A 20,936-nucleotide genomic window follows, 5' to 3' on the forward strand; every position below is an offset into this window, starting at 1 on the left:
GTACCATCACTCCTGCCATCTCTGATCAGGATCTTTCCATGAGTTCTAGAATGCAGGTATCACCCATCCTCCATTTCAGGCATCCACTTCTCTCTCTCCGGGCCAAACCTGGCCAGGCAAGGTGGAGAGACAGTCTGGCGTGCAGCAAAATATGCTCTGTCTCACCTCTAGAGCTTGCTGTGGGTTCTAAGATTGGTGTTTATTTTCATAGCCTACAACCCAACTCACTGAAGCCAAAGTCATTTTCCTACACAAGCATAGGAGCTTCCTCCCAGCCTGTGTGGCTCAGTGGTTGAGTCTACCTTTGAACCAGAGGTCATGGTTCGAATCCTGGTCAGGGCACATGCCTGGGTTGCAGCTCGATCCCCAGTAGGAGGCGTGCAGGAGGAACTGATCAGTGATTCTCTCATCATTGATGTTTCTATCTCTCTGTCCCTCTCCTCTCCTCTCTAAAATCAATTATTATATATGTAAAGGAATAGTAGCCTCAGCCCTGAAAGGTTATTATCATATCGACTAGTGGTCGCCAACCTTTCAGACCTCACGGACCACCAGTGGTACACGGACCACTGGTTGGTGACCACTGATATAGACAATGCCCAAGAGGTCCACGCCAGTGGTGAGACTGTGTCTAATATGTTCCATAAACTCTGGTAGGAAATTTACTAAAATAGTACTTATTAGCATTTGTTAAATCACCCACAAACCAGATCTTTGTTGGGTTTCTCACTTTATATGAATGTGTCAGATAAATTTTAAAAAGTACATAATAAAAAATGAATGTGTCCATAGACGTTTCACTTTCTATCTAACATCACAGCTTAGCCACCATCACAGTATTTCTCCAAGGGAAGCGGCAGTGAAGGGAGACTCAAGAGATTATCTCAATTTGTTAAATAGGGCAGTGGGTGAAACCAAGGCCCCTTTGGTCATGTGTTCCCTCTCCAGTTTTTTTAGCCAGGGTGATTTTTTTCTCCAAACAGGTACCAAAATACAGCTCTTCATGAAGCAACTCTGCTTGGCATGGCAGGAAGGGAGTGTATCGCTGCTTTACTGGGGTAAGTTCCCTGGCCGCTTGGGAAGACTTCTGAGGGCCACAGTGCTCCCCCTGCTGACCTGGGGTGATTTCACAGGGCCCTGGTGCCTGAATATATAGTTAGTCCAGTGAATGGGGGCCACCACTCACCATGGCTTCTGGGACTAGGAGCTTTTAAAAATATATATTTTATTGATTTCAGAGAGGAAGGGAGAGGGAGAGATAGAAACATCAATGCTGGGAGAGGATCACTGGTCAGCTGCCTCCTGCATGCCCCCTACTGGGGATCACGCCTGCAACCGGGGCATGTGCCCTTGACTGGAATCGAACCCGGGACCCTTCAGTCCGCAGGCTGACACTCTATCCCAGTGGTCGGCAAACCGCGGCTCGCGAGCCACATGCGGCTCTTTGGCCCCTTGAGTTGTGGCTCTTCCACAAAATACCATGTGTGGGCACGCACATACAGTGCGATTGAAACTTCATGGCCTATGCGCAGAAGTCGGTTTTTGGCCTGGGCGAGTCTATTTTGAAGAAGTGGCGTTAGAAGAAGTGGGGGTGTCGGTCGCATGTGGCTCGCGAGCCGCGGTTTGCTGACCACTGCTCTATCCACTGAGCCAAACCAGCTAGGGCCACTAGGAGCTTTTAAAACACAATTAAAATGTTGCCCACCTCTTAAACACCTTTAGTTGTAGGACTTTGATGCAATGGCCAGGATTGGCAATTGAACATCTGAAATCAGAAAGTCCCTCAAAAGGTCTCACCCTTTTAAGAGCCACCCTTGAGGCTGGGGATCATGGTGGCCTCTTGAGGACAGAATTGGAAAGGTGGGACCAGGAGGCTCCCAGACTGGCCTCCGTGTCAGGGAAGAGCCAGGCCCTCAGGTCCAAGTGCCTACGTCCTTCAGTTCACCCCCATTCCTTTCCCAGATGCAATGCAAGCATCCGAAAGAAGAATATTAGAGGCCACACCCCCCGTGACCTGGCTCTGACAATTGGGGATGACCTCATCACCTCGCTCTTTGCTGCTAAGCTCGGCCTTGATGACTATTAGACGCTAGGGCCTCCACGGAGCTCCACTTAAAGAAACCATCCAGCTCTGGCTGTTCTGTGCTCGTTTCCTTCTGAAATGTGTATTTGAGGTTTGGTAATTGTGGTTAAGATGAACTCATATGTTTTTGTCTTTTAATTATATGACAGTGTAAACATGGGTATTTCCTAATGTGATGGTGATGAACTTGATGCATGTCTTATTGCTGCTTGTTTTAGAATTTCTTTTTCAATAGATAATAATTGCACAAAGTTCAAAGCTAAAAAGTATAAAGTATTGTGTAGTGAAAAATCTGCTTCCCATCCCTGACCCTCCGCCACCCACTTCCCCTCCTCAGAGGTAGCCAGTGGTAGTGTCAACTGTGTCTTTCCAGAAATAGTATAGGATTGTATAAGCCGTGTGTGTAGTGTATGCATGTGCAGGTATATAGAGTAGGCATGAATTCAAATATAGATAACACACACATATATTATCTCTCCTCTTGTGAGACAAGTAGTGAACTACACACTGTCCCATATTGTTCTTTTGCTTAATGTGTCTTGTAGGTGGTTCCAAATTAGTATATAAAGACTTGAGTGTATTTAAAAATGTTTTTCTTTTTATAATATATCTTTTATTGTTGATACTCCCATTTCCCCCCTCCTTTACCTCCCTTCTTCCAGTCCCTACTCACCCCCATGTCTTCACCACCCTATTGCCTGTGTCTGTGGGCTATGCCTATAAGTATATAAGTTCTTTGGTTTATCTCTTCTCACCCCCCCCCCCCCCCCGCCAACCCCACATCGAGGTATATCAGTCTGTTCCATGTCTCTATACTTCGGGTCTTATTTTGTTGGTCAATTCATTTTGTTCGTTAGATTCTACAAATAAGTGAGATCATGTGATATTTGTCTTTCTCAGATTGGCTTATTAAAAATGTTTTTCTTGTGTTGAATTCGTGGACATTCCTATTGTTATGGCTTGTAATTTGGTGACAAATAAGGTTTAAATAAAGTACTTGCATGAATGCCTAATTTTGACTTACTCCTTTTTTCAGAATGTTATTTCAGTCTTTGGTGATTGAATCATGGAGTCCCTAAATTGTTTCTTTTACTGTATATAACAAGAATATTCATTAATATAAAATAACTTAGCACAATAAATAATAGACTTTGTTAAGTGGTTGCTATCACTACCTGCACTTTATTTCCCAGGAGGGGGTGCTCTGAGATGGGTGTGATTGGAGACCCCAGGCTCTGACACTAAGGAATTGTTTGGTTCAAGAGGAAAGACGCCCTGGGATTGGAGTGCTAGGATCAGTGTATTATTAAGGAGGCTCCATAATGGGAGAAGTAGGGACAAAAGCCTGACAAAAAGCAAGAAAGGCGGCTAAGAGATGGTTTAGCAAAGGACAACAATAGACATTTGAGAGCTAAGAGGAGAGATGCAAGAAGGGGAGCTGTCACAGCAGCCAAGGGAAGAGGGCAGCTCCCGATGCAGGTGGACTCCAGCGGAAGCCATATTCTCTGGAAGAAACCTGGAAGGTTTCCTCCCCTCACCTGAAATCTCTGAATACAGTTCCTAAAGTTTCTTCCTATGTAAGGGACTAGACTTTTTTTTTTTTTCATTTAATATATATTTTATTCATTTTTTACAGAGAGGAAGAGAGAGGGATAGAGAGTTAGAAACATCGATGAGAGAGAAACATCGATCAGCTGCCTCCTGCACACCCCTTACTGGGGATGTGCCCGCAACCAAGGTACATGCCCTTGACCGGAATTGAACCTGGGACCCTTGAGTCCGCAGGCCGACGCTCTATCCACTGAGCCAAACCGGTTTCAGCGGTACTAGACTTTCTAATGAATATACTAGTGACTCTATGTCTTCCAAGGAATTTAATTCTTTTAAAAAAAATATATATATATATATATATATATTTTATTGATTTTTTACAGAGAGGAAGAGAGAGGGATAGAGAGTTAGAAACATCGATGAGAGAGAAACATCGATCAGCTGCCTCCTGCACACCCCTTACTGGGGATGTGCCCGCAACCAAGGTACATGCCCTTGACTGGAATCGAACCCGGGACCCTTCAGTCCGCAGGCCGACACTCTATCCACCGAGCCAAACAGGCCAGGGCAGGAATTGAATTCTTGTAGAATAGTGGACTTAGGAATTCAAGATTATCTGTACCACTCCTGATTCCCTATTTTTATAGATGAGTAAATGAGATACACAGCTAAGATTAGAGAGTTGTAAAGAAGCAGTTTATTAGAATAAAAGGCCACAAAACATGAAGACTTTGTGTGAAGAAAGCAAATGAACCAAATGTCCTTTGACCACTTATGGAATGCATTTTTCTACCCCATTTCATCAAAGTGTAAAAATTTTGATTTAGTCCTCACCAGCATTTTCACTTTTAAAGAGCGTGTAACAGGTCAGAAGATTGCTAATAGTTAATACATCCCAGACATTTTGATTGCTCAATAGGTCTGTCAATCTGGAGTGGCAGTTTGTGGTGGAGAGATTTCATTCTCCTGTGTCTGCCGAGGTGAGCCTTGCCCACATGACGTGCACACCTAAGGCTTCTCCTCCTGGTGTGTCATCTGATGTAAGATGAGGTATGACTTTTGGATAAAGCCTTGGCCACACACTCTGCATACACAGGGCTTCTCTTTTGAATGTACCCATTTATGGGTGATTAAAGCTGACTTACTGCTAAAGCCTAGTCCACACTGCTTGCACATGTAAGGCTTCTCCCTCGAGTGTTTCCTCTTGTGCCTGATGAGACCTGCCTGGTGACTAAAGCCTCGTCCACAATCTCTGCACACGTATGGCTTTTCCCCTGAGTGTGTCCTCTGGTGCGCAATGAGGTTTGACTTCTGGCTGAAGCCTCGCCCGCACTCCTCACACACCATGGGCTTTTCCCCTGAGTGTGTCCTCTGGTGTCTGATGAGATTTGATTGCTGGCTGAAGCCTCGCCCACAATCCTTGCACACGATGGGCTTATCCCCTGAGTGTATGTTCTGGTGTCTATTGAGGTGTGACTTCAGGCTAAAGCCTCGCCCACAAACCCCACACACGTAAGGCTTCTCCCCGGTGTGCGTCCGCCTATGTGAGATGAGGGTTGAATTCTGGCTAAAGCTGTGCCCACACACTCCACACACATAAGGCTTTTCCTTTGAGTGTGTCCTCTGGTGGTTGACAAGGGTCGTCCTCTGCCTAAAGCATCGCCCACATTCCTTGCAGGCATAAGGCTTCTCCCCTGAGTGCGTCCTCTGGTGTGAGATGAGGTTTGACCTATCACTGAAGCCTAGTCCGCAATCACTGCACACGATGGTCTTCTCCTCTAAGTGTGTCCTCTGGTGTCTAACGACAGCTGACTTCTGGCTAAAGCCTTTCCCACACTCCCGGCACACATAGGGCTTCTCCCCCGAGTGTGTCCTCTGGTGTATGATGAGGTTTGACTTCTGACTAAAGCCTCGCCCACATTCACTGCACATATAAGGCTTTTCACCTGAGTGTGTCCTCTCGTGTATGATGAGTGTTGACTTCCGGTTAAATCCTCGTCCACACTCTCTGCACACAATAGGTTTCTCCCCCGAGTGTGCCTTCTGGTGCCTGGCAAGGCTTTTCTTTAGACTAAAGCCCTTCTCACACACCCCGCACACATATGGCTTCTCCCCTGAGTGTATCCTCTGGTGACTGAGCAGGTTTGTCATCTTGCTGAAGCCCAGTCCACATTCTCCACAATTGACTGTTCCAAATCCTAAGACTTCTATCCTCTGCAGTAATTTGTCTGTTTCCTCAGGATTCTCCGTCTGAGCAGGGGTGGCCTCTGTTTCCACCCCTCTGAGGCCATTCCTAGAGCTCACTGGCTGCCTTTGGGATGGCTTGGATAATGCTGTTAAAGCTCTTTTCTTTGTCTTTCCAAATGAAGGCTTGGTGCCTTCTCTCTCTTGACCTTCTGCTTTATCACTCCAGCAACTTGGGTCAGAGGTTTGTTGCTGCTTTTTCTGGTCCCCCTGGCACAGATCCCCTGGCTGGACGTGATTTTCTGCACACAAGCATGGGAAGATCCAGGGGGGATGACTACACAGCATGTGCTGCACGTGGAACTTCTGACCAGAGAAATCCGGAGGGCAGAAAGCACAGAGGCGGAGCTCTGGCTTTGGTTCTCCTGCAGAGAGAAGAGGCAGAGGCAGAGCTGAGGCTCAGGAGGGCAACCCAAGTAATCCTGCTGGGTCTGATGGAGAGACTCAATTCCCTGTTCTTCAAAGTGCTTAAAACTTAAGTGCTACCCAAACAAGACCTTCCTTTACATGATCCTTCTCCAGCCCATCACAACACCTTCCAATTTCCACTACAATCCAGAAAATCCATTCCTGAACCTATTCTATTAGTTGTATCAGACTGTAAAAGCATCACGGGCAGTTTCAGATCTGTAAATAGGGCCAAGATGCAACAGTCTCCCCCCTCACCACAACCATCTCCTAACTCACAACCACCCACACTTATATAAACTGGATCCGCAAGTATTTTCGGTGACCGAGAGATCTCTAACCAGAGGACCCATGTGGAAATGCCATGTCTTTCCCTATTTCCCTATGAAGACAAAGGGATAGATTGAGAGAGCAGTCATTTAGACTGGAGAACTCCTAGTGTAAGAAGCAGCACAAAAAAGTGGCTAAAGAGATTGTGTGTGAGATGCCTAAATAGTTTTCCCACTCACTAATGAATGTTTATTAGAAGATTTCTTTGTGCCACAATGCAGTAAGTCAACAGCAATGGGCAACACAAACAGCCTTAAGAGATGCTCCTTGCTGGAGCTCCTGATCAGTTTAATCCCTGATAATTTCTATAATTAATATAAATGGGCTTCCCCAGAAGTCAATATAAAAGAAAAATTTTCTTCTTATAATACTTCTTAAGTAGGAGATGTCAACATTCAGAAAAACAAAATGTAAGCAAATACAGTGCCACCTGCACAAGGAATGTTAAACAAGTTACTTAGGCTAAAGAAAAAGGATACCAGGTAGAAACTCAGATCTCCAGAAAGAAAATGAAGAGTATAGAAAATGGTAAATTATCTGAATGCTTATAAAATAATTTCTTCTTGATTAAAAAAATACATATCGTATTAGGGAATTTACAATGTATGTAAGCGTAACACAAATAAGAACTATAGAATAAAGAAAGTTGGGGAAGGGGTAAAGGGAACTGTGCAATTGCAATGTTCTTACATTTTTACATAAAGTGGTAGCCATAATAAGCAGGACAGGAAAAGTTAGGGCTGTATATTGCAATTCCTTAGAGCGTAAGTCGGCCAACCTTTTCTTAAATGGTCAGATAGCAAATAATTTTAAGCTTTGAGGGTAAGAAGTATAAAATTGAGGATATTATGTACTTATGTAACTATTTAAAAATGTAAAAACTACTTTTGGCTCGCAGTTTTTTAAGAATTCAATTTCAATTTCTTGGTTGGATTTTTAGCCTTCCTCCCTCTCCCTGGGCTTGCCTTAGTTCTTTAGCTCACTCAGATTTTTTCCACATTCTTGCTTGATCTTTAAAAAAAAAAAAAAGTAATGAGAAAGAAGTCTATGAATATGAAGAGAACTGAGTGAGGGAGAGAGGGACACTCAGTAGGAGGAAGAAAGGCTTCTAGGGGAGGAAGACACACAGGAAAGCCCCGTCCCAGGGTAAGGATGAAGGTCTGGAAGGGAGGCGGCTGTGCCAGGCAATGCAAACAGCAGCCTGGGAGGTGAGGAGTAGGTCTTCCCTCCCTACACCTGAGCAATGCCTCCTCCCCCCACCCCCTGAGCTGCCCACATGCAGCTCTATGATCCATTTGCCCAGTTCTCCACTCACCTGGACAAGTGGCTGGTGGGCATTTTCTCTCCTCTCTCCAGGTTTCCTTCCCTTGCTCCAGCTGGGTGATGAGCTTTGGTTTAGAAAATGGAATTCCTGCTCACAGAGAGAAAACAAGGTGGCTGCAGGTTACGGACTCAAGGGCCAAGTCAGAAGGCAAGATGGCTGCTTCAAGCATACCCTAAAATGCCCAGCAGCATGAAGAAAGAGATGCCAGGCTTACCCAGTGAGACCAGGTTGCTGTAGTTTTCCAGCATCACCTCCCTGTACAGGGACCTCTGAGCAGGGCTCAGCAACATCCACTCTTCCTGGGTGAAATCCACAGCCACATCCCTGAATGCCATGTGTGCCTGTAAAAGAAAACACAGCCCTGCTCACCAAGGAGCCAGCAGAGATATCTAAATCCTGCCTTTGACTGCGACCTTGGTGCCAGTGTTCCAAAACCTTTAAACCTCTGTGGCTATCCAGCAAGCAGCACTTGTGAGTCTACACATTCAAGACCCTGTTTGGAGAATATAGGGTATCCCCCCAAAATGTATATACACACTTTGTATAAAGGCAGTGTTTATTAAAATACATTTCATTTTCAAAATTGAACTATCAGCTGTTAAAGTGTATATACATTTTTTGGGGGACACCCTGTATATATAAAAAAGAGTCCCTAACTCTCAAAAACTTTAAATCTAGGCAGAGAGAAGAGCAGACAACATATAAAATTTAAACAATAATAAAACATAAAAGACTTTCTGAGTTTTAAGAATTTAAAAAATTAAATAGCATAACCAAATGAATCAATGTTGAAGCATCTGGCCTTAGCTGGTTTGGCTCAGTGGATAGAGCATCAGCCCTCAGACTGAAGGGTCCTGGGTTTGATTCTGGTCAAGGGCACATACCTCGGTTGCAGGCTCAATGCCCAGTCCCAGTTGGGGCTTGTGCAGGAGGCAACCAATTGATGTGTCTCTCTCACATAGATGTTTCTCTCTATCTCTCCCCCTCCCTTCCAGTCTCTCTAAAAATCAATGGGAAAAATATCCTCAGGTGAGGATTAACAACAACAAAATATTGAAGCATCTGAGTGACTAAGTTCATATAATTCAATAATGGCATAGACTAAACTACAACTCAGTCCTTCCCCTGAATCCCATGGCCCCTCAGCCTTCTCAGGCCTGAGAGGCACAAGTGGGAAGTGGTGAAGAGCAGGGACTTGAATCATAATGCCTGGTTTCGGGGCCCAACTTTGCTGTCAACTAGTGCCTTAATTTTGTCACCTGTGAAATGTGGATAACAGCAAACTTACAGCCCCACACTGTAGATGCTCAGGGTGGACCTTCTTGGCCATTCAATCTACAAATTCATTTCTACACCCCATTCTCACCCCTCTGCCCAGTTCTACTCATATCGCTAATATTTTTTCAAGATGGAGGGCACACTGGAATACATACATCAAGACAAATTTCATACTAGTACCTCCGAGGGAAGGCAAAGGAGGGTGGGGGGAAGGGGGAGAGATCAACCAAAGGACTTGTATGCATGCACATAAGCATAACCAATGGACACAGAGACACTGGGGGAGGGGGAGGGCATGAGCAGGGAGGTGTGGGGGGGCATGGAGGGATAAGGTCATACATGTAATGCCTTAATCAATAAAGAAAAAAGAATTTTTTTTTAAAGAAACATTTCATGAGAGAGTCCTAAGAACTTGGTCTTGAAGGATGGGCCAGACTCACAACAAGAGAAAAGTGCTAGGTATTCCAGATAAAGGAAGCAGAGAAGAGGACACTGTGAGCAAAGGGAGAGAGGAAGCCACAACATGGACAGGGAGGACTACCTGGGAGGAATAAGGCACCTACTGGTAAAACAGCATAGGTGGAGTGTAGACATCAGTAGGTTTTTAAAATTATTACCATAAAATATACAAAACAAAAATGTTACTATTTTTTATTATTTTTAAATATTTTTACTGATTTCAGAGAGGAAGTGAGAGGGAGAGAGAGATAAGAAACATCAATGATAAGAGAGAATCATTGATTGGCTGTCTCCTGGACACCCACGACTGGGGATCAAGCCTGGGCATGTGCCCTGACCGGGAATTGAACTTTGATCTCCTGGGTCATAGGTCAATGCTCAACCACTGAGCCTATTTTTATGTCGGGCACTATTTTTATGTGTACATTTCTGTAGGATTAAGTATATTCACGTTGTTGTACAACCATCACCAATATCCATCTCCAGAATTCGTTCATCATCCCACACTAAAACTCTGTAACCATTAAACAGTAACTCCCTCCTCACCCTCAAACCCTGCTAACCTCCATTTTTGCTTCCCATCTTTATGGAGGCTTACTAGTATACCATCTAGGTGTGTGTAAGTACACTCTATAATGTTCACACAATGACAAAATCTCCTGACTGCACACTTCTCAGGACATATCCCCATCGTTAAGCAATGCATGACTGTATGTATACTTTAGAAGCCCAATTTAAGAGGGGAGGGGAGGAGACAGGCAAGAAGGTGGAGAGGCTGCCCTAGCCAGTTTGACTCAGTGGATAGAGCGTCGGCCTGCGGACTCAGGGGTCCCAGGTTCGGTTCCGGTCAAGGGCATATGCCTTGGTTGCAGGCACATCCCCCGGTGGGGGGTGTGCAGGAGGCAGCTGATTGATGTTTCTCTCTCATCGATGTTTCTGGCTCTCCCTTCCTCTCTGTAAAAAATTAATAAAATATATTTAAAAAAAAAAAAAGAAGGTGGAGAGGAGACAGGAAGCTAGGGTAGTGCAGGAGTAGAGACAAAGGGAAGGAGGAGGAATTAAGGGGTGCCGATTAGGTAGAATTGAGAGGATACAACAGCCAATCAAAAGGGAGGGAGGTTTGGAAAGAAGAGGCAAGGAAAACTCAAGAGACCCAGCTTGCACCACTGGTAGCAGATGCAGCTATTAACCTAGATCAGTGGTCGGCAAACTGCGGCTCGCGAGCCACATTTGGCTCTTTGGCCCCTTGAGTGCTCTTCCACAAAATACCATGGCCTGGGCGAGTCTATTTTGAAGAAGTGGCGTTAGAAGAAGTTTAAGTTTTAAAAATTTGGCTCTCAATTGTTGTACTGTTGATATTTGACTCTGTTGACTAATGAGTTTGCCGACCACTGACCTAGATCAACGAGATCAGAAGAAATAGGAGGAAAGAGAGGCAGAGACAGAGAAAACCAGCATGCTAGCTTCCAGAAATGTCTTCCTCTTCCACTCCTGACAAGGGCTGTTCAAAGAAAAAAATTTAAACAACCGGGGAAAGAAATATTAATTCTGTTGGGTATAACAATAAAATTGTGGTTCCCTTAAATTAAGAAGCCCTTCTGTGTTAGAGATACCTACTGAAGTACTTAAGGTGAAATGCTATTACAATTTGCTGCAAACCACTCTAGCAGGGAAAAAGAGTAAGTGAGGGTATTGATGGGAAAAAAACAAAACAGAATGTTGACAACTTCACAAGCAGACGAGCTCCGAAGTGAGCACTCTGAACAAATGCTGAGAGAAGAAATGCTGGGGCAAGGACCGAGAGGTCACGAATAAGGGCCCCAGGTCTGAAGACAGTCCCTGTGGAAACTGTCACTCTTACAACAGGCCTTGTTTCCTGGGGAAACCAGCTGGGGCTCTGATCACTGGATGTCAAAGGTGAGCAAAGGAAGCCCACCAGGAGTTCAGCATGCAAAAGGCAAGTAGGACCCTACCTGAAGCTGGGCTGCCAGAGCCCAGGATCCTCCCTTTGCCCACTAGGAAGTCCTCTCTGGGCAGGCAGGAGACGTAGGGGGGCAGATCAAGAACAAAAAGATTACGGAGCGTCACTGGGAACCCTCAAGATCCAGCAGGGTAGGGTTTCCTCTTCCTTAAAAGCATTAAGAATGGAGCTGTCACATTAGAAAAGACGGTGGCAGCTTGCTGGGAAGAGAGCTGATCTGTGGGCTGTGAACACTGCATGCTCAGACATGCTACTGGCGCTGACCCTGAGCTGATCCTCTCTCACCTTTGCTCTAATAAGGAAAGTTAACACCTACCAGGCACTTAGCATACACACTGAGTGGCCAGATTATTATGATCTCTGAACGTATAATAATCTGGCCACTCAGTGTATATCCTATATAATAAAGGCTAATATGCAAATTGTCCCCTCGACCAGGAGTTCGACCAGCAGGCAGGCCGGCCAACGGCCCATGTCCCCTCCCCCTGGCCAGACCCCACCCATGCATAAATTCATGCACTGGGCCTCTATTTCTTTCTTTATTTTGGGGGGGGGGGGGCTCTAATATATATATATATATATATATATATATATATATATATATATACATATATACATACACACACACACACACACACACACACACACACACACACACACACTGAGTGGCCAGATTATTATGTGTTCAGAGATCATAATAATCTGGCCACTCAGTGTATATACCAGAGACTGTTCCAGGCACTGTACAAGTTTTACCTCATTCTACCTTCCCAACCCAATGAAGTAAGGATTTATCATCTTCATTTTACAGATAAGAAAATTGAGGCACAAGTGAGGTCAGTCTCTTGCCCAAGGGGACACAGCTATAAAGTGACAGAGCCTGGATGAAATCTGGCTGTGGGTGATACGAAACCACTGTGGATTATAAGGGTTCTCAGTGTGTCATTCTGAGATGAAATCAAGGGTGGTGGCCGGTTTCCGTAGTGTAGTGGTGATCACGTTCGCCTAACAAGGGTGGTCACGAGGTGATAAGCACTGAATCTGGGTGATGGTTCTATGAAGTTCTATCTACTTCTGTCTTAAAATTTTCTGTAATAAAAAGTTAAAATAAAACTTAAAGTCCCAAAGCCTGGCCACACCAGAGATGTGGGGATTCATGATTCCTGGGATCAGTGACAGTCCTCCGGATCTCTGAAAAACTTGCCCAGTGGCCCCCTGCCCCACTTCTTCCAAGGCCCGAACCCAGGGGTGACCTGCCAATTTGAGACCCTAAGATCGCGCCAAAATGGCCATTCCAACACCTAGTCCAAGCCAGGGACCCTTGGCCAAGCCCGCCAGCCCCGCACCCCACCTCAGCCAAAGCGGAGGGGGAGGCTCGAGGTAAGACTATCAGCCCCCATCCCCCAAAACCCCAGTGGCAGCCCCCACTGCACCACCTGGGGAATGCTAGGACCCCCAGAGCCTACTTACTCAACCCCTCGAAACCCAGGGACTTGTGGCTTGAGAGACACCCCCACCCCCCGCTCCCAATACCCCTATTTCGGCCAAGGCCAAACATGTCAAAGCCACAGGAACCCTAGGACGAAAGGCCGGAGCTCAGCACCCACCATCACTGGGCTTCAAGGTTGAGCTTCACTCACGTCGGAGATGCGCGCCCACACCCCCAAATAAGACATCCGGTAGCGCACGGCCTGAGCCACGACAGCACGCCCCCATCACCACCTCCTCGCCCACCCACGGCACCATCCTCAGCCCCAGCCCACAGCAAGCCTTTCAGACCCACCTTCCGGAGCAGGGAAGGGCACGGTGAGGCAAAAGTGCCGCGGGAGCCTCACTCACCAGCGCCACCGAAGAACAAGGGGTCAATCCAGCCACCAGCTGGGGACCTACTCCAGCCACGCGGCCGGACTACACGACCCAGAATCCGCCACGGCGCCGGGACCACGCCCCCAGGATGCTCGGCTCGGCCGGAGCGCGCTTCTGGCCCGCACTCCCATCGGCCTCCGAGGGAGCACTTCGGGATAACTCACTCCGGTCCCTGGAGAATAACCAGTGTGGCGCCTGGCTTTACACTTTTTCTTCTTCAAACCACGTTCACAAAACATGTACAGGGCCATGAGCGTAGTACTCCGTTTGGCCCGACCCCTCTCTAACGCCTTCGCCTCAAAGACTACACTTCCCAGTGGCGCCCGCAGTGCCTTCCGCATCCGGCCCCGCCCCTCGGCGTGCGGAAGTGACGCGAGGGAAAGCTGCTTTTCCGGTTCTGGAGTTGATGCGGGGCAGAGGGGATTCGGGAGTCCAGTTTCCCATCTTCTGCTGCGGGTTACTAACCTGTTCCCGGTATTCCGTGAGCGCCGGAGGGATGCGGTCTCGTCCAGGTCACATGCCCTTTTAACTTCATTTACACCCAAGGCGGGAACGAAGATGGGAGGGGTGCAGCCTTCTCCCCGGGGCTTCATCAGAGCACCAGTCCTCAACCCAAACACTCCACTGCCGGTGGCCTGAGACATTTTTCCTCCTTTGGAGTCCACGAAATTATAGGCAAACTCATTTATCTCCTGGGGAAGAGGACCTCTTAGGCCACAGAGCGGGGCTGAGCCCTTGTCGGCTTGGCCCTCTGGATCTTTTTTTTTTTTTAATACGTTTTTATTGATTTCAGAGAGGAATGGAGAGAGTGAGAGAGATAGAAACATCCATGATAAGAATAATTCATCAGTTGCCTGCTGCACGCCTCCTACTGGGGATCCAGCCCACAACCGGGCATGTGTCCTTGACCAGTATCAAATGGGGACCCGTTAGTCCACTGAACCGGCTAGGGCTCTCTGGGTCTTTTTTTTTTCTTTTCTTTTCTGTCTTGTCTCTGTTTGAGAACTGGCTGTGCTGCTGCCATCTGGGGACACCTCAACTGAGGTGCCGGAGAGCAAGCCCCACTTCACTGGTGGGAGGGCATTTCCACCTGGACACCTCTCACTTCTCTTTACCTTGCATAGTAGGGTTCCAAAACTTACTCCTTCTCTAGGAAGACCAAGAAAATTTCTACATGTCCCAGAGAACCAGGAAGAGATGAGCATTTTCTAAAATTTCTTCTTAGCTCTTGCAGAATGGATCCATTCCCTTCTCTTGCCCTCAGGCTGCCTGGTTCATAGTGAATTTCAACTCAGCCCTGGCCCTGGATAAGTGCCCGTTTTATTTAGAACCTTCTTAGGTCTCTCTCACAGTCCCACCTGTGACTCAGTCATTTACCTAGAAATTAGCTGTTTACACCGAGAAGTTCAAAGTATCAATGCAGGGACATCCATGTTTGTGTGTCCAGTGATGCTTCCTGTATGTGAAAGTCATAGGATCCTGGTGATAAGAGTCCAAGGAAGACTTCCAAGATGAGGGGCTGTCTGACCTCCTGTGAGGGGAATAGGGATCACAATGCCGGCTATCAAACTATATTACAAAGTCATTATAATCAAAACAGCCTGGTACTGGCACAAGAACAGACACAGATCAATGGAACAGATCAGAGACCCTAGAAGTTTACCACACCATTATGGTCAATTACTTGACAAAAGAGGCAAGAACATACAGTGGAGTAAAGACAGTCTCTTCAACAAATGGTGTTGGGAAAACTGGACATGTGCAAAAAGACGAGGCTAGACCACCAATTTACACCATACACAAGAATAAACTCAAAGTGGATAAAAGACTTAAATGTAAGTCATGAAACCATAAGTATCCTAGAAGAAAACATAGGCAGTAAAATCTCAGACATCTCACAAAGCATTTTACTGATACATCTCCTAGGGTAAGAGAAACAAAGGAAAAAATAAACAAATGGGACTACATCAAAATAAAAAGTTTCTGGGGGAGCCGGGAAAAAATAAAATAAAAAATAAAATAAAATAAAAAGTTTCTGCACAGCAAAAGAAACCATCATCAAAATGAAAAGGGAATCCATTGTATGAGAGAACGTATTTGCCAATGATACATCTGATAAAGGGGTTAATCTCCAAAATATATAAAGTACTCATAGAACAAAAGAAAGACAATCTAATTTAAAAAGTAGGCAGAGGACCTGAATAGATACTTCTCCAAAGAGGACATACAAATGGCCAACGGATATATGAAAGAATGCTCAAAGTCACTAATCATTAGAGTAATGCAAATTTAAATCACAATGAGATATCACCTCACACCTGCCAGAATGGCTATCATCAAACAAGTGCTGGTGAGGATGTGGAGAAAAGGGAATACTAGTTCACTGCTGGAGGGAATGCAGATTGGTGCAGCCACTATGGAAAACAGTATGGAGTTTCCTCAAAAAATTAAAAATGGAACTGCCATTTGGCCCATTGATCCCACTTCTAGGAATATATTCTAACAGCCCCCCCCCCCCCACCGCCCCCAAGACACCAATCAGAGAGATTATATGCACCCCTACTTATATACTTATATGCATAGCCCATGGAGATGGACAATACAGTGGTGAAGACCTGGGGCGGTGGGGGGGGGGGGTGGTAAGGGAGAAAATGGGAGACATTTGTAATACTGTCAACAATAAGAATATATATATTAAAATTTTTCAAAAAAGTAAATATAAAAAGGGTGAAGAGACTGGAATTGTGGGTCAGGGAATACAGCTTCTTTCCTGTTTGAGATTTAACCAGCTGAGTGACCGACCATGGATGAGACATTTGACTTCTTTGGGCGCCAGTTTCCCCATTTCTAATGTCAGCTTGAACTAATCACTTCTAAGGTCCTATCTAAGAATGAAAGTACAGTAGGTGGTTCCTTCCTGACCTTTGACCAAATACACTCATCCACTGAAAGCCCTGCCCCTGTTTTCCAAGCAGCCTCAACACCATTGAACATCAGGGGGCGCCCTAAACACAGTGGTCCATTCCTTTCCCTCTAGGCCTTCTGACAATTCAGGTACAGAATGGGAGCAGGCCAACTTCTCAAACGTCAGGATTCAGACCTAGCTGGTTTGGCTCAGTAGATAGAGTGTTGGCCTGCGGACTGGAGGGTCCTGGGTTCGATTCCAGTCAAGGGCACATGCTTGGGCTGCGGGCTCGATCCCCAGTAGGGGGTATGCAGGAGGCAGCTCATCAGTGATTCTCATCATTGATGTTTCTATATCTCCCTCTCCCTTCCTCTCTGAAATTAATAAAAATATATTTAAAAATAAAAGTCAGGGTTCAATTGTCCAGAGGCCTGTCTTCCTAAACAATTTGGGTAGCCAAGGCCTCAGAAGAATTCAATTAGGCTGTCCAAGTTGGAATGCCACTCACCAACTGGCTGACTTGGGGGAAATTTTTTAATCTACCTTCAGTGAGTCATGTAAGGATTTAATGGGTCCATATATTTAAGCCATTAGAACAGTGGCCTGACATATAATAATTGCTCAATAAATATCACCATACTCATCAACATGATTATTATTACAGTTTTCAATTGGCCCAGTTCCTGATTTCTTTTCATCCTGACTAAATTCTTTTAAATCGTAGTTTTACAAAACTGAATACATTTTCTTAGAAAAAAAAAAAAAAAGATAAAAATATTGAGCAAATACTATTTGCCTGGCACTGTTCTAGGCATTGAGGATTTGGCAATAAACAAGGCAGAGTGTCTACTTTCTCAGGGGCTTATGATTTCCAGGAATGGGGATGGGGGGGGGGGTGCCAGGCAATAAATACATTAAAAAGTAAATAAACAGCCCTAACCAGTTTGGCTTAGTGGATAGAGCATTGGCCTGCAGACTGAAGGGTCCCCGGTTCGACTCTAGTCAAGGGCATGTACCTTGGTTGGGGGCACATCCCCAGTAGGGGGTGTGCAGGAGGCAGCTGATCAATGTTTCTCTCTCATCGATGTTTCTAACTCTCTATCCCTCTCCCTTCCTCTCTGTAAAAATCAATAAAATATACTTTTTTTAAAAAAGTAAATGAACAAGTGAAGATATAATAGATGTAAGTTGCATATCTTTCTTTGGAATTAATTTTAACATCCTATATAATAAAGAGCTAATATGCTAATTAGACCAGAAGGCTGAATGACCAGTGGGCGGGGCCATGGGGCCAAGAGGCAGCCAGGGCCATAAGGCAGCTAGGCTGCGAGGGCCAAGGCAGCCTGGGCTTGGAGGGCCGAGCCCCTTGCATGAATTCTGTGCATTGGGCCTCTAGTTAAAATATAGCATGTGAGCCTATCTGGGTGTGGCTCAGTGTTTGGGCATCGACCCAGGAACCAGGAGGTCATCTGTTTGATTCCCGGTAGAGGCATATGCCCGGGTTGCAGGCTCAATCCCCAATATGGGGTGTGCAGGAGGCAGCCAATTGATGGTTCTCTCTCATCATTAAAGTACCTCTCTCTCCCTCTCCCTGTCTCTCTGAGATCAATTTAAAAAATATATATATGTATATATACACTGAGTGGCCAGATTATTATGATCTCTGAATGCATAATAATCTGGCCACTCAGTGTATATATATATTTTAGAGGCCTGGTGCATGGGTGGGTGGGGTCCAGCCAGCCTGGCCAGGGGGAGGGGACATGGGCGGTTGGCCGGCCTGCCTGATGGTCAAACTCTTGGACAATTTGCATATTAGCCTTTTATTATATAGGATACTGAGTGGCCAGATTATTATGCGTTCAGAGATCATAATAATCTGGCCATTCAGTGTGTGTGTGTGTGTGTATTTATAAATAACTAGGAAAGTAGTGAGTTTTAGGTACTTAGTGCCTTTGTTTTATTTATTTATTATTTTTATTTTTTAATCCTCACCCGAGGATATTTTTCCATTGATTTTTAGAGAGAGTGGAAGAGAGAGAGGAAGACAGAAATAGCGATGTGAGAGAAACACATCAATTGGTTGCCTTCTGCACGAGCCCTGACCTGGGCCCAGGCCGAGGAGGAGCCTGTAACTGCGGTACGTGCCCTTGACCGTAATTGAACCTGGGACTCTTTGGTCCACAGGCTGACGCTCTATCCACTGAGTCAAAACAGCTAGGGCAAAATATATTTTTTAAAATAAAAAAAAATACATATAATTTGTGGTGTTCTTGATAATATGTTGCTATAGACTGAATACTTTTGTCCCCCCAAAATTCATATGTTGAAACCTAATCCCAGTATTTGGAGGTGGGGCCTTTGGGAAGTGATTGGGTCATGAGGGCAGAGCCCCCATAAATGGGATTAGTGTGCCCATAAAAAAGATCCAGAGAAGTCCTTTACCGTTTCTACCCTGTGAGGGCACAGTAAGATGGCCAAGTGGGCCTTCACCAGACCCAGAATCTGCCAGCATCTTGATCTTCGTCGGACTTCCCAACCTCCAGGACTCTGAGAAATAAATAGTTGTTGTTTAAACCACCCAGTCTAAGGTATTTTTGTTATAGCAGCCCAAACAGACTAGGATGGGTGTTCATGTGAGAAAACATCTGCTACTTAAGGAACTGATACTAGAATCCTAGAAAAAACCTTAAGTCAAGATGTCTTCTGGTCTCCTTACAAGACGTAAGTAGAAGCTAGAGATCCTACACATTTCCTTTTGGTAAAAGAACATTGCATTTAACTATAACAAGAGTTTAAGCCTGATTATACCATAAATTATGTTTGTTCTGACTAAAGACTGGATTCCGGGTTGATCACTGTAGTATAATTCCAGCAACTAGCGAATGAATGGATTGTGTTTCCTTTTAGTCTTCTAATATTTGGGTGAAATGAATATATACATTATTGTTACTGCTTTTACATTTCTCTCCAGTGAACCAACTATCTTCGGCAGGAAAGGAAAGCTCCCACTAGTCCAGACAGCATCTTTGTGCAAATTAGAAAAATGCCCCTTCCTCAAGGCACTTTACTTCCATCTTCCTGAAAATTTTCCCAATAGATACTCATTTCTAAAAGGTTTAATATATGAATTGCACTCCCTCATTTCGTTCCGTGCACACCCTGCACAGTGATGTCAAACAGGTCTCCTGCTAGTTCTAATCAAGTCCTGGAAGAGAGAAGAGCAACATGTTTCATAACTCAATTTTGTAATTGCCTTATTTCTACCTTTCCCCCTAGTGATGACTCCTCTCACCTGGAGGCAAACTCAAACTTTCATGCCAGTGATTAGAAAGTCTTTACCATATCCTAGCAATTAAGTACATTTTTGGGAGAAGGCAGTTAGCTAATATCTAGATGACCACAACAAACAACAAGCAAATAAATTTGCACACACACACACCTTCAAAAACCAAACCAACCAAAACAAAACAAAACGCAGAAGACATCCCAGTTCGGGCTGGCATTGGGCCATCTTTTTCAGCTGCCAGATTAGCTTTCACGCTTTTATCACCTCTGCTGAATGACTATTGTTCTATCATTTTGGAATTACAATGGTTCTGCAATCACTGGAACCAAAACCAAACTCTGTTTGTATATGTGGGAGAATATAAGATCTGTCCCATATCAGTTTCTGGAACTCCAGACCTCATCTCCAATGCCAGGGGGATGTCTTTGCTTGACCATCAAGTATCTCAAGTTCAGCAAGTCTGAAATTTACCCCATTCTTTTCCTTCTTAATCTTTTTTCTCCTGAGTCCCTTGGTATCCATAGATTTCATTACTCTTCTCTTAGTTTCACAAATGATTAATCACCTTTTTTAGAGTCTTTCACAATATCTCCCTTTCCCTTCACCCCAACATTAAATCATTTATCAGGCACCCATTGTCTGCTCTAATTCTTAAACCTGTCAGCTCCCCTGTGTTCCACTGCCTCAGAGTTGGAAGTAGCTTTGGTCCCTTATCCTTTCTCCCTGGAGTAAGGCAAGAGTTTCTCAGCCAGTGTTCTGGCCTTCGGAAGGCTGCTCGCCTTTCAATTTTCTGCGCCCCTGTTATCTAACAGAGATCTGACCACTCCACCTGAACTACTTGTAAACCTCCAGCAGCTCCTCACTGCCTTTGGTGTCTTTGTATCTCCCTACGTCCTCAGAACTTGATACTCCGAATCCGCAAGACTTGGTTGAAACCTTGAAATGGAAAGATAAGAATGATGAGATAGGCCGGTGACTCCGGGAACTGTTGGGAGACTTTTGATGAGCTTTAGGAATGGAACAGAGGAGACTGTTGTTGCCCAGCCAGGCCACTGGTTGTTTAGCTAACGAGGAAACTCAGATTTTTTAAAAATATATTTGTATTGATTTCAGAGAGAGGAAGGAAGAGGGAGAGAGATACAAACATCAATAATGAGAGAGAATTGTTGAGTGGCTGCCTCCTGCATGCCCCCTGCTGGGGGTTGAGCCTAAACCCGG

General features: G+C 45.2%; 2 protein-coding genes across 2 annotated transcripts in view; one reads left to right on the plus strand and one right to left on the minus strand.

Moving 5' to 3' along the window:
• DZANK1 (double zinc ribbon and ankyrin repeat domains 1) overlaps nt 1-2,646 on the plus strand; it is a 65,686-nt gene extending 63,040 nt beyond the window's left edge. Inside the window, exons 19-20 of the mRNA XM_028144906.2 lie at nt 984-1,058; nt 1,963-2,646. Coding sequence (XP_028000707.1) covers nt 984-1,058; nt 1,963-2,086 — 199 coding nt within the window. The 3' untranslated portion in view covers nt 2,087-2,646. The remainder of the gene's footprint in view (nt 1-983; nt 1,059-1,962) is intronic.
• Nucleotides 2,647-4,314: 1,668 nt separating this feature from the next.
• ZNF133 (zinc finger protein 133) lies at nt 4,315-13,549 on the minus strand. Its single transcript, XM_054724131.1, has 4 exons — nt 13,442-13,549; nt 8,155-8,281; nt 7,932-8,027; nt 4,315-6,243 (listed from the first exon to the last, which is right to left on the minus strand). The coding sequence occupies exons 2-4, from the start codon at nt 8,273-8,275 to the stop codon at nt 4,643-4,645; spliced, it is 1,818 nt and encodes a 605-aa protein (XP_054580106.1). The 5' UTR covers nt 8,276-8,281; nt 13,442-13,549; the 3' UTR covers nt 4,315-4,642.
• Between the last annotated feature and the right edge of the window lie 7,387 nt (nt 13,550-20,936).

The sequence above is a fragment of the Eptesicus fuscus genome, chromosome 12 (assembly GCF_027574615.1).
Source record: "Eptesicus fuscus isolate TK198812 chromosome 12, DD_ASM_mEF_20220401, whole genome shotgun sequence".
NCBI lineage: Eukaryota > Metazoa > Chordata > Mammalia > Chiroptera > Vespertilionidae > Eptesicus > Eptesicus fuscus.

What these genes read in the sequence shown, in the direction of transcription:
- ZNF133 (XM_054724131.1), bottom strand. Translation starts at nt 8,275, where the DNA reads ATGGCATTCAGGGATGTGGCTGTGGATTTCACCCAGGAAGAGTGGATG. An exon ending in CAGCAACCTGGTCTCACTGG is followed by an intron (nt 8,028 to 8,154) that starts GTAAGCCTGGCA and finishes CTCTGTGAGCAG; the next exon opens with GAATTCCATTTTCTAAACCA. An exon ending in CCCACCAGCCACTTGTCCAG is followed by an intron (nt 6,244 to 7,931) that starts GTGAGTGGAGAA and finishes TTCTCTCTGCAG; the next exon opens with GAGAACCAAAGCCAGAGCTC.